The following is a 16391-nucleotide window of genomic DNA, read 5'->3' as shown; positions in this document are numbered from 1 at the left end:
CAGTAGTTCCTGAGATTAGCGCGTTCAAACAAACCAACAAACTCTTCAGCTTTATATATTAGTATATAGATAATAGTTTTTTATCGAATCTTTTCATAGGAGAACATTTTCAATTAACTATTTAAAAAAGAATTCCAATATTAATACCTTTATGCATAATTGTTTTGCTTGTGTCAGCCAACTTCCTCTTAAATGATTTTTTAAAACATTATAGTTGCTTATGTCAGCTAATTATCTAGTTAGTCAGTAACCTGTTTCTCAGATCCGCTCTGCCAGCCGGAGTCCATGGTGTTGGTGTCGCTGTAGCAGTGGTGGTGGTTACCCTTCAGACCCTCGTCCTTGCCCTCCCGCACCGGCTCGTACTGCGAGTCAGGGCCCAGGCACTTAGAACTCTCAGGGTCATTAGAATACACCTGGTCCGGCCTGTCATCATCAGACAATAATGATTCCTCAGTGTTTGGGGATAAAGGCGAGATTTGCCTGAAGTCTGGCTTGCTTGTGTCAGAACTTGCTTGTCTAGGTTCTTTAGTCAAGTTTTTGGGACTTGATCTAGCGATCCTTAGTGGGCTTATGTGAGTGCGGATTTTTGGACTGCCGTCGATCCGAATGCTGGAGTTCAAGTCGCTCATACGTTCGAGACGCGAGTCATTCATTCGTTCAATCCGGGAATCGTTCAGTCGGTCACTGTGTCTGGTGTCGCTCCTGTCGCTTAGTTTGGACTCATTCATTCTTTCGAGTCTGCTATCGTTGATACGTTCGCAGACGCGTGAGTCATTCATTCGCTCACTAAGTCTCGTTTCATTCATTCTCTCGCTGATGCGAGAATCGTTTATCCGTTCTATCCTCGGATCGCCCATGCCGTCACAATTCCTCGAATCATTCATTCTATCACGCGAATCATTCATTCGGTCACTCATTCTCTCCCGCGAATCATTCATCCGCTCACTCATCCTCGTTTCATTCATCCTATCACTAATACGCGAATCATTCAACCTCTCAATCCTCTCACACACCCTGCCGTCATTCAGCCTATCTCTCGAATCATTCATTCGTTCACTCAACCTCGTCTCATTCATGCGATCACTGATTCTGTCATTCATTCGTTCTGACATTCTAGTTTCATTCATCCTATCACTGATCCTGTCGTTCATTCGCTCACTCATTCTGGTCTCGTTCATCCTATCGTTCAGTCTATCCCGGGAGTCGTTGAGGCGCATATTGTTCAGATGTAGTATCTGATGGTCCGTGAGTGTGGGCTGCTGGTTGTGTCCGCTGTGATGTCGAGTCTTGTCCCGGGCGCGCCGCTTGCCGGGCCCCGGGCGCGGCTTGCCCCCGGGGGGGGGCGCGGCCCCGGGGGGGGGGAGCCCGCTGTCGGACTCCGACGTGGACTCCGGCTGGTTCTCTATGGTACCCACTAGAGCGGACACGTTGGCGTTCATGCAGCACTCCGCCTGGGGAAGGAGGTTTTTATTTTATTCATAATGGAAATAGGATATTTGACTAAATATAAATTATAATCTGTTTACGAGGAAGGTAGGCAGAAAGATAAAGTACACAACAGTTTGTTAGCGGGGGCTAAAAACATCACTTGCTAGTAAAAAAGCGTAGGTACTGGTTACTTCATATTTTGTATACGAGATAAAAGTAAAAATACGTTTGTAACCAAAATTTTAAGAAATTCCTTTTGACGGAGTAAACAGTCTTTTTGACAAAACAGGAATATCTATAGAAAGTTGGGCAGTACAAAATAAGAAGTTATATAAGAAAGTGTTTACCTTGAGGGAGACATTGCAGCAGCTGGACACGTCTGCGAAGTAGACCTCAGACTCAGCCGGGCCCGAGCCCAGCCCCGCCAGCGCCCTGTACACAACACTACATTGTAACGTTGTATAACATATCCAATAAAAAATATGTTTATGAATCTTTAGTGTAGTTTTAAAATAGTATAATAATATATGTCACAGAGAGCAAAATCAGAACGTCTAGTTGACAATCGATATCGACTTGAGTGTCTTCGATTGCTGTGTTGGCACACAAAACATTGAGATGTTTTATGTTACAACTGAAAAATACCAAGGTCAGCAGCACCAGTCACCCTTTCACGAGTATGACGCAAGGGTCAGAGATCACCCCCCATATAAGTGAGAGGGATGTGACCTAAGACCTACACTAATTAAAGTATAATTAAGCATTAATTAGTACTTTACGTACCTGATCGGCGAATGCTTGTCGTTCTGAAAGCCGAGGTTCTCCTTGCCTTGCTTCTGGCACGAGTCACTGCTCGCCTCTGAAACTGAACACATACATTACATACACACATCCCATACAAATATTTTAACTATTTTAAAGTTTATGGTGTTAGTGTGAGTACTCTCATTGCGTCAATTGAAAACCTAAGTTGTAGTTTTTCTCGTATTTTTTTGATAGTAAGCTGAAAGATATTATGCTGAATTGAATTCGTTTAAATTTTTAGTCTGACATACAATATTATCTTTTCTTTTAACTAAATTAACTTTACAAAGGTTTTTTTTTCATATTTAAGTATAACATAACATTCCTCCACTTACCTTTGCTGGCACTCTTCTGATGCAGACACTCTATCGCCACATCATCAGCCCTGCAGTCCCGGTGCAGGTTGCCCGCACTCATCCCCAGTGACCTTTGACACCGGTACGGCACTAAATGACCTCTCAACGTATTAAACCTCGCCTCAGGTGTCAGGTGAGACATCTCTACGTCAGGGTACATCGTACTCATGTGACCTAACTCGGGGTTGAGTCGCGATAACTCGGGGTTTAATCGTGAGAGTTCAGGGTTGAGTCGTGCAAATTCAGCTAGCTCGGGGTTTAGACGAGATATTTCGGGGTTGAGTCTTGCAAACTCAGCTAGTTCTGGGTTTAGCCGCGATATTTCAGGGTTGAGTCTCGCGAATTCGGCTAGCTCGGGGTTTAGTCGGGATATCTCGGGGTTGAGTCGGTTGTCGGGTAGATATGGCCTGCAGGCGTGGGGTAAGTGTTGGTGGTGGGGATGTTGCAGCAGCGTGGCGGCCGCCGGGTCCGCCGGCTGGTGGACGTGGTGACTGCTGGAAAAGAATGGTTTAAATTACTATTGATAAAAACACGTTCCTTTTTGCGGTTTAAAGTGTTGCGGAACCACGTCAAACAATCGATATTCTTTTTTTATTCTCTTTTTCCTTTACAGGGTTTACATATTAAGGAAAAAAATACAGACGACCAGCATTACTAAATTTATGTTTGGATCAGAAACTTTCAAGTCACATGCACAAAAACACCAAACTCAGGACATAAAAACTTAAGACATTAATAGATGGCGTGGTTATCATCACTCTGCTATCTGCGCTATTAATAAACTAATAATAAATTAGGGTTTAGATGTATGTTCTCACCGCGCGTTATTCCGCCCATGCGGGCTGTAGGGCGGCGGCGGGCCCCACACGCCCGTGGCCGCGTCGAAGCTGCCGCCCTCCGGGAACCCGCCCGGCGGCTGCAGCAATACATAAAGGTTACATACAGGCAAAATTGGACATATTGATTAAATAACTAATAAAAAAAAGTATGATTATTTCATGACGATACTGATAACATCGAATTAAGAAAAGACAGAAAATGGCATCATCATGCAAGAAACATAAATCATAAAAAAAAATAGGATGACATAAATTCCTTTTTTTCTGTCCCTCTTGTATTAAAATGCAAAAAGTTAAGTTTTAAAACAAAATCGTCTTTTTTACCTCTTCTTTTTAAACACTTCACAACATGGACAACCTAAATCCAAAATTAAAAATAATTACATAAAACACACCTGAGCAAAATTAGGATGTCCTTGTGAGAACGAACCCTGTCCCTGTCCGAACCCAGAGCTGTGAGCGAACGAGCCATCAGGATGCACTCTCTGGAAGCCGCTCTGCTGGGCCTGCATATGCTGCGCATGTTGCAGCTGTTGTTGCGCGTGTTGCGCATGTTGCGCATGTTGCGCGTGTTGCGCGTGCGGGTATCTGTCGTCGTAGGCGTGCGGCGCGGGCTCGGGCTCGCAGAACCCGTACGCGCTGTCGCCGGACGCGCCGCCCATGCGGCAGCCAGAACTATAGGGAGATAAGTCAGATATGTGTGGGCTATGGACACATTGTGTGCTACGAATGTGGATCCAGTATGAGGCGAGGCCAACACTCTTTACACGTCGGCCTCCACATAACACGAGAAAGTGACCCACCGGTGCTAGCCAAGCGGAAGCCCGCGGTCAGTGTATGAAGGATATGGTGAGAATGAACGCTATAGGTAATGGGGTAAGGGGTAAGGGGTAAGGGGTAAGGGGTAATGGGGTAAGGGGTAATGGGATTAGGGGTAATGGGGTAAGGGTAACGGGGTGATGGGGTAAGGGGTAATGAGGCGTAAAGAGAAAAGACCGAGGCATTCTGTTGGAAACACTCTCAGGCTCTCTGAGGGATGGTTTTGATATATATATAATATAGTGCGCACTCACTTCTGGCTATTGGTCCTTGGCCAGGGGAACCAGCTCCAGGCGGAGGTCTTGCGGCCGGCGCCAGGGTTGGGCGAGTACAGGTTACCGATGCGACCTGACACAAACACAGCTCACATTAGCAGGCTTCAAAATAGCACCACTCTTCAAAGTTGTTAGTTCATCAAATTCTCGAAATAATGTTACTCTTTACAGTTATAATCGACAAGCATATGCAATAGCTAGTATTTGTAACAAGTAAAATAATTATGAACATGTTTAAAGCCATATTAAAGTTGTTTTTTGTTTAACCAGCCTGTATCCCACTGCAGCTACGAGGCAAAGTCCACGCCATCTATTTATTTTTTAATCCTTTCCAAAGATATCTTATAATAAATAGATCCTATTCAAAGTTTTTTCCCCTATAATGTGTATTTACCTGGCGCCCAGAAGCGATGCTGCAGACTGATGTCCCAGGCGGGCGGGCCCGGGTGGCACTGCGCGCAACAACTGCAGTTACTCTGCAAGTACACACTTACAGTGTTATAATATCATACAATAGCAATTAATCACGCACAATTCATGAAGGTGTACAGGTGGAACACTCTTTAGTATATAATTCATTGGTTTGACAAAGAGCACAATTATTATTATCAACTTTGTATGTTCGTGCCTTAATGGAAACGCCACTTAATGGATTTAGTCGAAACTTGGTACCCAGGTAGTTTATAACCACTATAACCAGGATAAACACATAGTTTTTATCCCGATTTTATGTTCCCTTGGTATCATTTTCAATTTTTAGAGGGCGGAAAGCGAGCAACGGCTAGTAATATATTCTATAGGGCGGGAGATAGTGTGTAGCGAGATAATTAATTCATAATTAAATAAATGTGGACAACATCACATACATTGTTCTGAACCCAAAGTAAGTTGCTAGAGCACTTGTGTTATGGAATTCATTCATCATACAACGAAGGTACCACAAACACCCAGACCCGAGACAATGTAGAAATGTAAAATTTTATATCGAACCCGGGACCTCAGAGCTAGCGACACCTTGAAACCGGTGCGTACGCTACTCGACCACGGAGGTTGTCAGATAAAGTATAAAACAGAGCACTTCCTCTCTCCTAGCATAATGCTGTGCCCTGAGGGGTCCATAATTGTTCATTGTACCTACAATTATCACCTGTAACTACATTATGGAAGCAATAAAGTATTGAGTAATTATTATTTATTTATTTATTTGGGAAAACAAACAGTGACACAAGAGTTTCATAACGAGTAAATCTTAGTAGGTAACAGTGTTATCCACGTGTTAACAACTTAAACATTTATACAAGAACTAATTGGGCATGTAGTGAGTGTAATAACATTACTTTATGTTTATAAGCTTACAGTCTGTTAATAATGTAAATTTATATTGTTAATTTTTGGATTAGGATATTTCGTTGTTGGATGACAGTGTGAATATGTGTATCTGAGTATGTACCTGCGCGGGGCGCGCGGCGCCGGGCGGCTGTCCGGGCGCGGCGCGGTACAGCGAGCGGCAGCGCAGCTCCAGCTGCTCCCAGTACATCTTCTTACGCTCGTGACTACAAACATACGTAATTACTCACAAACATAATTGTTTAAAATATTCAATTTAAAATTAAACGACCTCCCAAGATACGTAGATTTGTAATTTTTCGTAGTTTTTTTTTGTCCTTCTACTAGTCAACAGCTTTAATTTAGTACCTATATTTAGGGACTAGTCAAAAAATATGTAATCCCCCATTCAAAGGCAACGGATATCGTTGAGAAATTTTGTTTCAACCTTTGCAGAGAACACCCTTGACTAAAACATCGTAGAAAATGGTTGATCCATTAAAGAGATTCATATATTACACGAGAATTAATGATAGGATATTTTACACACCTCCTTTTTAACCCTGATAACCGGAGACACTTCAAAAATAGATTAAAGTTAAAGATTGAATTTTGAAAACTGATAATGAAAATTAAGTTTAGGTTGTCTATTTGAATTTATGGTCGCACATAATAACCTTGTCAAAATGCCGGAAAGCAAAAAAACACGTGATGGTGTCTGTACGAGCTATTTTCAACACAATCATAACAACAGTATAATAAATCCCATTTCTATACAAATAAAGCATAAAAACACAGTTAACCTTTGGATACCCATCAAAGTTCTCGCATTAAAACCCGTCACGACACGAAAGCCATAACCAACACCCGATAACCGCGAAACAACAAGACACACTTAACACGAAACATCCAAACTTCCACTATTCTCGGCACGCTATAAACCTTCGTCGAAGGCCAGTCGCCATAGCAACCGTTGCCTAGCAACCACACATGATCACATACTAAGAACAGTTTTATTCCAGTGTATTTTGTCGTGTGATCATGTCGAGTACCGGCCACAGCCAACAGCCGAGCCTGCAGAGCCAGCAGCCGCAGGCCACACAGGGCCACCGCAGCAGCAACGTCAGCCAGAGCCAGACCTCGCGCTCCTTCAGCCACTACGGACCTGAACTAGACGGACTCACCGACGAGGAACTCGTGGCGCTCGTCGACGACCTAAAAGCGCAAGTCGACCTTCTCAAGCTAGAAAACGAGATCCTAGAAAACACTATCATGAGGCTAGAGCCCGCGCTCATGCACGGCGTGTACCAGGCGCTGGAGTACGCGACGCGGATGAACTCTTCCTCCTCGCTCAACATCGGCAGCTTCGTCAAGTCTCAGGCCTCCAAATTCGGCTTCATTGAATCTCTACTCATGAGCCCCTCCAAAATGATGGCCAGCCCCTCTAGAGCCTCCACACGACGAGTCGACTCATCCGCCAAGATAGGAGGAACCACAGCCTTTGGCTTCGGACCCAGAATCAACATATTAGAGCGATCTGAATTAGTGTCTACCGAAATGGAAGTGCTGATGAAGAATCTTGAAAAGTCTCGCAAAAGGGCCGGGAGCCAGCATGCGCTACTGAAGGCACAACTCGAGGAGATAGGGAACAGAGTGACGGATATAGAGAAAGCGACAAAACTGTTTGAACAGGAAGTCATAGTCGCTGGCTGGGATAAGATAGCGCAGAGGATCCCCGCGGAAATATGGATCAGGTTCTTAACAGAGTGGATGAAACTGTCTGACAGTCAGATAGGCAAGTTACGACTTAGAACGAGCACTCTGAACACACAGTACAGTAAGCTGAAAGGCCAGATCAAGGTGAAGGCGGAGCTGAGCGAGAGCCTGAGGGCGGTAGACTTTGACAAGCTGAAGATAGAGAACTCCGAGTGTTTGAAGCTGATAGACCAGAAGCTGAGTCAGCTGGGAGAGCTGAAGAAGATGACGGGAGACGCCAACCTCAACCTCGCCATACACAAGAAGGCCATGATGGAGCAGAACTCCTACCTGACGAAAGTATTGAAAACTACGAAGAACAGAGAGAACCAAACTATAGAGTTGGATAAAGAGAGAGATCTCATACAGATCCAGGCAGACATATTAGCGCAGAGGCTGAACGAGATCCGGAAAGTCCGGCTGCGGTACCAGGTGCCGGATGTCATGGATTACGTGAAAGTTAAATCTGTGGTCACGGATTTGAAACACGGAATTAAAATGCTGGAGAATAGGTAATGTTTTAAATCCGCCTTTGTATATAGTACCACATAATGTTCAATATTTAATCAGAGAATCGTGGAAGGATTTGGGGGAGGTCTTTGCCCAGCAGTGGGACACAGGGGGCTAGATAAAAAAAAAAACAGTTTGCTGTGTACTGATAGTTGTTCGTTAATGACAAAGTATAAGGCAAAAAGGAAACGTTATTCCAAAGGGGGTTTATTTTTCTTTTAAATCATACATTAGGAAAGAACCTCATTATCGTATAAATTAATCTAAAAAGAAGCGAGTATAACCACAGTTCATTCTCAAGACTACGAATTTCCCAAACACATTTGCTTCATAGTCCTGACTAAACACAGCCTATTATACATTATAAACCATTGTTCCAGAGTTCACATCCAACAGATAGCTCTGACATCCATCAACAAGACTCTTCAGACCATGGCCAGTGAGATGGAGAAACCGCCCGTCAGCGTCACGAAGGTACAGTAAAAGAATATACTTCAAATCTTCAATGGGTATTTTGTTTAACCACCATCGCAGAAAAGGAGAGTGTTGTGTTCAACAGCTGTGAGAGGAAAGGTTAGCCTCAAGTGTCATGGTATCTTTGCCATCGTCATTAGAATGCAGAAATATGAAGACGTTATAGAAAATCTCTTTGGAAAGTCATTCTTGGTGGGCGCACTCAATATAGGTATTTAAAATGCTCCAAAACGATTTTTTTTTTTGTTAGGTGGTCTTGTTTTCCTTTTTATAGTTTTAATTGTGATTTCTGATATTAATGTGATTGTTAGACATTGAAGTTAAACTGTTTAGAAGCTGAAACTATCGTGAAATATTGATGAATGATTGTAAATGTTTCAATGTGTCAGTACATGCAAAGACATCGTGTTATGGTACAATCAGTAGATAATGAAAAAAACTGTGAAAAAGTTCTAAATAATTTTACTTCAATGTTTTACACGTTTTATTTAATTGTAATGAATGTGTGTTGCAACAAAACTGACTTTAATGCAGAATGCAGATTATTTTCTATATATTTATTGACTGGAATGATTTCTTTTCGTAAAATAATTTTGAAATATTACTCATAAAATAATAGACGAAATATTTTCACAATTATTGGTCAAAATAAATAAATAATAAAAACATTTCTGAAGTTTGAAGTCGGTTTAAAATATGTTGCATCAATATGTATGATTTAAACAATGTTATGCTGATTCGTTAATTTATTAAAATATTTATTTTAATGTTACTATTCGTGTTTTATTTATCCATTTTCCAAAAATTATAAAGTGATCGTTTGTTCTTCCACTTTCCACGACCGCTACCGATAGCCGCTTAAAGTTAACTCTTTGTTTGCGGACAAATATTTATTAACCCATTACCTATAGTGATTTAGTCAACCACAAAACGTAAATCTTCAATGGTTGCCGCGCGCAACTGGCTTATGAAAATCATAGTCAATGCTATTTATTGATATGGACTATCTTACACAGATCATGTGTAAATCGGAGGCAAGCAACAAGAATTGCAGAAAAAAGTTCATGTTAAATACTGATAACTAAAAATGAACAATGACAGTGCGATATTTGCTGTGCATTGTTTGTAAGTTACTGTTAATGTTAGTACATACCTGAGCAGCTGGTAGGCCAGCATGCAGCTGAAGATGCAGACGAGTACCGCGGACACGGAGAGCGCGAACACTCCGCGCAGGCACCAGTACAGCGCGCCGTGGACCACGCCGCACTCCGACACGCCCTCGAACACGCAGCGGACGCCTGCGCGGGGCAACCGGCCAACCAGGTCAATATCACGGCAACCAATAGTTAATAATAATAGTGAAAGATAGGTATGATACATAGGATCGGTAAGACGGGGTGATCAGAAGTTTTTTTGGGGTGGATCAAAACAGAGTTTTTGATAAATTTGGACGTTTAAGAAAACAAAATATAAAGGTTATACGAAATTTCTCAAGCATTTCAGAAAGTAATTGTGTTTAAGCATTTTTATGTAAGAAAAATTTCATTCAACCCTCAAAAAACACTATTTTCTACTCACCCCTTAAACTCTATTCAACCCGTTTTACGAAACTGATCTTTAGATTTAAGTTAATTCATCAACGAATTTTCAACTGAGCGAACAAATCAAATCCTTTATTCTCTATCACTACTGTAATGGTTAATCTCAAGATTTATGGCAAAGAGCATGTACCAATTTGCGTGTTAATTTATTTTATCAAATTACAACGACATAAAATAGGTACGCCAAATAAAGTACATAATCCGCCTCATAAACGATTTCGGGGCTCAAGAAATATGCAATAAATAGAGAGGTGTTTTCTTTTTGACTAAATAAAAGTCCCAAATTATGGAATTTTATCCTTGTGTCGCGGTGTTTTCACTAACATACAATTCACATGCACAAAGACTCAGAAGAAGCATTAGTGGATCACACAAATGCTTGTCCTACGCGGGGATCGAACTAACACGTCAGGCTTGGCGTGGTGACCTCAACCACTCGGCAATGTGTATTACCTTCGTCGTCGGGCGCGCTGTGCGGCGTGTCGGGCGGCATGGAGTAGCACGTGCACGTGCGCGTCAACTTCGTGTACTCGCAGAACTTGAGCGTCTGCAACCTGCGCCAATACCAATATGTGGAGTGGTTGACGATACATCATTTGGTACAGATGTGAGTGAAGAGAAACATCTAAAGATCTGAGGGTGTTATTTGTTCTCAAAAATTGATGTCACAGAGGTTCACTTGAGAATATGTTATCAACTATTTATTATTTTTTTGTTTTAATGGTAGCTATGTAATAACAAAGAAAACTTACTTAATTATATAACAAGATAACCTACTTTAATTTACAATCAACTGAATGAATAAGATGGAAGGAATGGAAAAAATAAATGAGATTTTAAAATAAGTATGCTTTACCAAGAATTACCAAAACCTACAATTTTCAACCTCTCAGAATTCCACCAAATCTTATGCGAGTAAAACTTGTTGTGTTTGTATGTATGTGACTCACTTGTTCATGTGTATGACGGTGGTGGTGATGGTGACGAGCACGCAGGTGAGCGCGCACACCAGGCAACACGCTCCCACCACCTTGATCTGAGGGGGGGAGGGACTGGTTAGAGAGGAGTATAGGATGAAATGTGGCTGTGGGTATTGTGATTCAAGTTGTTGCCATTAGAATTAAGTTGCAGTGAATAATCTATACTAATATATAAAGCTGAAGAGTTTGTTTGTTTGTTTGCACGCGCTAATCTCAGGCACTAGATACTGGTTCAAATTGAAAAATTCTTTTTGTGTTCAATAGATCATTCATCGAGGAAGGTTTTAGGCTATAAACCATCACGCTGCGACTAATAGGAGCGAAGATACAATTGAAAATGTGGAAAAAACAGGGCAGGTATAAATCATAACTTATATCTTCTAACCACGCGGACGAAGTCGCGGGCAACAGCTTGTGTTCATGATATAAATTTACTACTCATGGTTTATAATAAGTTTAGGTGTTATTCCACGGTGTCAGGTAGCTCTATTGGTTTGCCAGTGCATCAAATTTCATTTAAATGGAACTGCCACATCACATTTACTAATATTCACCTTTACAACATTATTGGGTTTTTGTGTTTCATAATTTTTAGTCAAAATTTTGACACCAACTTGAAAACATTCTCGGTGTAAATTAAAGCCAGTAACAACCCAAACTTTTCCACGTATTTATCTTACACAAAATCTTACAAACGGAGTATTTAAGGCATGCTGTCAGACATAATGAGTGAGATGGGAGACATACTTTTCTTACCATATAGCTGTACCGGTTGCGGCGCCGCGCCAGGCTCATGATGCACACGCCGGTCAGGACCAACTGAAATAAGTAAAAACGTTTAGATAAAGCAATTTTTTAATTAGATCGACTGTAGATAGAAATCGCAGCTCATTACCATTGGTTGCCATAAGCGAATTATCCACGGGAATTGCTTTTGAGCACAACAGATTGTGTGATTGTTAAAAAGAAACTGTTATTAATTTGTAATTTTCTTGTGAAATGAAAATCGAAGTCGTTGTTTGTTCTCATTATTTTGATGTGCCTGGCTTTTTGATTAGAATGTTATTTATCTTTTTTCATAGTCTAAATTCTTTTCCTTTTTTTGATAACTACCGCACTAAGGCATTCAATATTTGTGTCGCGTGTTCACAAACACTCAAGTCACAAATACTGAGGACAACACTTTGTGAATCACAAAAACGCTTGTCTTATGCGGGTGTCGAACCCGCGGAAATTACCGTTTCAGTGCAGTTGACACGACTGCAATAGAACTGCAAAGCCCTGCACGTTTGATTTGCAGTAAAACCAACGGCATTCAAACTGCAATTTGCAATAATTGAATCTTAGTTAACTTCTACACGACCTAGCAAAGGTCTCGGGTCGAGTCTGGATGAGGCTAGCAGGACCGTAGAAATCAGCACGAGAAGGAGAGGCCTATGCCCAGCAGCGGGAGGATCACAAAGGTGTATATGTGTAGTGTCCTGACCATGGCGGCGGGCACGGCGGCGGGCACGGTCTCGAGGTGCTGCGGCGAGGCGGTGTAGGCGCGCAGCAGGATGTGCTGCGCCGCCAGCAGCCCGCCCAGCGCCGCCGCCAGCGCGCCGCAGCCCACGCACCACCACGCGTACTTGCGCCGCCGGCAGCCCGCGCCGCCGCCGCTGCAGCCCACGCCCGCTGCACACGACACATAGCATATTAATTAACTCCTGTATTTCCAACAACACAATATATTCCATAATAATATACATAGTAGTTTCTTAGGTTTACGCGAATGTTAGACATTGAAATGAAACTACTTTTACCGATTTTATCGCAGTTTAATTTTAGATTGTAGCTCCCGACGTTTCGCGTCCGTTTCGTGTACCGACGTATCATGTCCCACACTGCCCGTGACCATGATACCTGCAAAGGTGTCGAAATGTCGGGAGCTAAAATCTAAAATTAAATCGCGATAAAATCCGTAAAAGTAGTTTTATTTCAATAATAATATACCAAAAACTTTCGCATAACGCCATCTAGTCTCAAGAAAAAGTAATTAGCTCAAACATGATGCAAAATTATAAATGTGCATGCATGTAAGTAAATGGGACTCCCGGAATTTTACATCGGCTGTTTTCTGTCTTTGAATAAAAGTGTTCAAATAAATAACTAATAAATATACTTCAATATTTCTAAATACATACATAATTACACCCAAACTCAAAACAAATTATCGTGCTCATAACGCAAACATTTGTTCTGGGTGGGAATCGAAGCCACGTCCTCTGGTATAGCAGTCAGGGCCACTTACCACGAGACTAGAAGTCAAATTGCTTAGGAGAGTACAAATAGTGTAATTTGAATCAAAGTCCATTTATTCATCGGCAATTGCAAATATAGGAATTAGGACCCAGATTGACTGCTCAATCATAAGTCTCTTAAAAGTGTTCTCATGTTACATCACTTAGTATGTAGGGTCAACTAATGTTATTGGTAAATGAGAATTCCATTTATACCATAGTATATTATTTATCAATTCTTAATAATGCAAAACTTTAGAAATATACGTCAAGGCTGGCTTCCAAGGCTGTAAGTGAAGTGGCAGATGCCGCTTACAGCCTTGTTGTAGTATTTTTTTCTGATCAATTCGTCGGGATTGTCCGATTAGTTTCAGGCACAGTAGCAGTCCCCAATCGTGAGCTGACTCCAAGCAGACAACGTTACAACTTGAACCGATATCCGTATTACGCGACGTTATACCACCGGCGCAAATACAGAAAGTAATCGTTCATTTTTAGATACAGAATCTATTTAGGCTGTGCTGTCTGTCCTTGTCCATCTATTTGCAACCAGCCTGTATCTCATGAACCGCGATAGATAGACAGTTGAAAACGTTAAAGATAACAAATTCCTGTTGCCGCTACAAACAACTAAAATTCAAAGTCGAGGTTAAGCAGCGGTCGGTGCAGTAAAAAATTTAATAGGGGCCCATTTTTTAGAAAATTTGTTTCTCTTTTATCGGAACCCTTAATCCGACTCGCATTTGACCGGGACAAAATTTAATTTATTAAGGTAACTAACGAAATCAACACCAATTTTTCAAACTCCATTTTAAATCAAAACGCCCAAATTCCAACCTCACAGAAAAAAAAACTTCGCTACACCATCCCTACATCCATTTACTAAAATCTTTAACATGCCGTGTCGATATTACACAATTCTGTTCACAACGCAACCACGATTCACGTAGTTTTTTTATTGTGGGTCGTGATCAAACCTCTTTTAAGTTAACAGCCATAACATTTCTCTTTTACTCGTAAAAAATAAATGTCTATAGCATCACTATTTTGGTAACGAGATGTAGGTACAGTCCAATGCGTGTAAATGGTATTTTATTTGCCATTCATAAAAATGTGGTGTAGTCGGCTTCAAAAGTATTGTTACTAAATAAGATTTAAAATTCGTAAAACGAAATATGCAAGTAAAAAAATTAAATTATTAATTTATTTACATACTTATTAAGATTTTCTAAACGTCATATTTTTCGTTTAAATTATTTTCGCAATCGCATAAAAACTGTTTAAACTATTTTTGTTTATCTATTTTGATTCTGACTGTACCTACCAGTAGTTTGTTTATTTGACGTGTATATAGAAAGTTACTGTTATAACAAACAGTTAAATATTAAACCATTTGCATTGCGAATTTCTCTTAATCGTTTTATTGGAAGCATATATCTTTAGCTTTTATGTTTATTCTGAGTTTATGTCTATTCAATAGTTAATTGACGTACCGTACAAATACTACACATAAAAACTTTCCGTATTGAATGATAGATCAAAAATTAAGCAGCACAAAAATGTGTATCTAAAATGTGTTTGTAATGCAAAAATACTTCGCCTAACAAATTCTACTGAATAGAGCAAAAAATAAAAACAATTTAATAGATAATCTCTATTTAAAAAATACCAATTAAAAAAAAATACTTAAATATTAAATTGTGCGTCATAGAAATAAACGTAAATAAATTTAAAAATTACCAAAGTAAGGCGGTGGGGGCACATAGTGCTGCGCCACATCAGCGGCTATAGCAGTCCTCGGGGTCGACACTTGGTACTGAACCACTTGCATAACACCGCACGCTTGCATCACTAGTCCTCAGATTGAGATATGATACACAACCATTTTATAATAACCAACACTTTTATAAAACTAACTCTAACTAACACTTGAATTTATTAAACGAGAAAATATTTTTTAAACAAAAAACGATCGATTGTTTTAGGTCGTAGCACAACACTATTTTATTTTTTTAATAACTATGCAGTATGCACGCACAGATATAATTTTAAAAATATATTTATTGCACTGTAAAGGAACTTTTAAATCTCGCGCCAATTCCAGAAAATCGATATTTACACCCCAAGCCAGCCGAGCGTAAAGCACAATGACCTTTTACTCACAACAATATTTATATCGATTAATTACACAAACTGGCTGAATAACAAAACACTTTTGCATTAACATTAAAAATAGAAACAATTCCTTTTATTTTATTTATGAAAATGTTATCTTACACATTTTTCATATTAACGTTATTTTTATCACAGAACAACACAAAGAACTTTATATTTATTTAAATAAGTGAGTATTTGCACTTGTTTATTTGACAACTGTCCTTATTTAAATGTATTTTCACAATAAACAACATTGCGTTGCATTATTGAGTTTACTTAGTAAGGTTATGTGACAATGGCCGATTCGCGCAGGCGCGGTGGGACCCGCAGGTAGTAATAAACGTATGAGAATGTGTCTTACAGATTCTAAACGATGTATTTCTATAGATGAATCAACTATTTCTTTCAATAACAGGTAGTTTGTGCAAAAAGGTGTAGGGTTTTTTTTTCGAAAATCTTTTGAATCAAGTGACATTTTGGTTTGGTGGGAACGTATTTCGCCCACAAGTATTTGTATAAGTTATCTGTGACGTGTCAAATCGCGCGGTTTTCTAAAGACTGCTATTGAAAAATTAAAGATTGATGCCCGGAAAACATTAAGTTTAAGGTGACAATGGAATTCTTTATTGTCAAATTTCGCAATGAGATTTTTTTTCTGGTGCTTTTAGGTTTAGTTGAAGTTCCTGCCTGTAGAAATTATATTTTTAGTATACAATATATACACAACCTAATAAATATCTACATGTTTTAAGTATTGAAAAATAAAATTAAACAATAAAAATTGGTAC

The 16391-nt window shown here is 40.2% G+C and overlaps 2 protein-coding genes across 4 annotated transcripts; one reads left to right on the top strand and one right to left on the bottom strand.

Annotated features, from left to right (window-relative positions):
- LOC113507486 lies at positions 1-12765 on the bottom strand. Of its 3 annotated transcripts, none has more exons than XM_026890339.1 (14): positions 12654-12765; positions 11915-11986; positions 11138-11223; positions 10641-10741; positions 9740-9884; positions 5972-6074; positions 4916-4997; positions 4501-4594; positions 3823-4102; positions 3407-3504; positions 2568-3082; positions 2212-2293; positions 1776-1860; positions 1-1451 (listed from the first exon to the last, which is right to left on the bottom strand). In XM_026890339.1, the coding sequence occupies exons 1-14, from the start codon at positions 12654-12656 to the stop codon at positions 240-242; spliced, it is 2958 nt and encodes a 985-aa protein (XP_026746140.1). In that variant the 5' UTR covers positions 12657-12765; the 3' UTR covers positions 1-239. The 3 variants fall into 3 exon arrangements, with proteins under 3 accessions (XP_026746140.1, XP_026746141.1, XP_026746142.1); XM_026890340.1 differs by having other exon boundaries at positions 2568-3079; XM_026890341.1 differs by having other exon boundaries at positions 11924-11986.
- On the top strand, positions 6471-8728 carry LOC113507488 (coiled-coil domain-containing protein 113-like). Its single transcript, XM_026890342.1, has 2 exons — positions 6471-8114; positions 8493-8728. Exons 1-2 carry the CDS (start codon positions 6889-6891, stop codon positions 8593-8595), a joined length of 1329 nt encoding a protein of 442 aa, XP_026746143.1. The 5' UTR covers positions 6471-6888; the 3' UTR covers positions 8596-8728.
- Positions 12766-16391: the final 3626 nt, after the last annotated feature.

Source organism: Trichoplusia ni, unplaced genomic scaffold (genome assembly GCF_003590095.1).
Source record: "Trichoplusia ni isolate ovarian cell line Hi5 unplaced genomic scaffold, tn1 tig00002199, whole genome shotgun sequence".
NCBI classification, from domain to species: Eukaryota; Metazoa; Arthropoda; class Insecta; order Lepidoptera; family Noctuidae; genus Trichoplusia; species Trichoplusia ni.
The sequence above is the reverse complement of the archived record's forward strand: the minus strand, read 5'-3'. Positions and strand labels throughout refer to the sequence as shown.

Bases quoted from the DNA above. Each gene is read 5' to 3' on its own strand.
- LOC113507486 (XM_026890339.1), bottom strand. The intron at 11,224-11,914 runs GTATGTCTCCCA...TCCCCCCCTCAG, and splicing joins ACAGCTATATGGTAAGAAAA to ATCAAGGTGGTGGGAGCGTG. The intron at 4,595-4,915 runs GTAAATACACAT...TGTTTGTGTCAG, and splicing joins GCATCGCTTCTGGGCGCCAG to GTCGCATCGGTAACCTGTAC.
- LOC113507488 (XM_026890342.1), top strand. From the start codon at position 6,889: ATGTCGAGTACCGGCCACAGCCAACAGCCGAGCCTGCAGAGCCAGCAG. The intron at 8,115-8,492 runs GTAATGTTTTAA...CCATTGTTCCAG, and splicing joins ATTAAAATGCTGGAGAATAG to AGTTCACATCCAACAGATAG.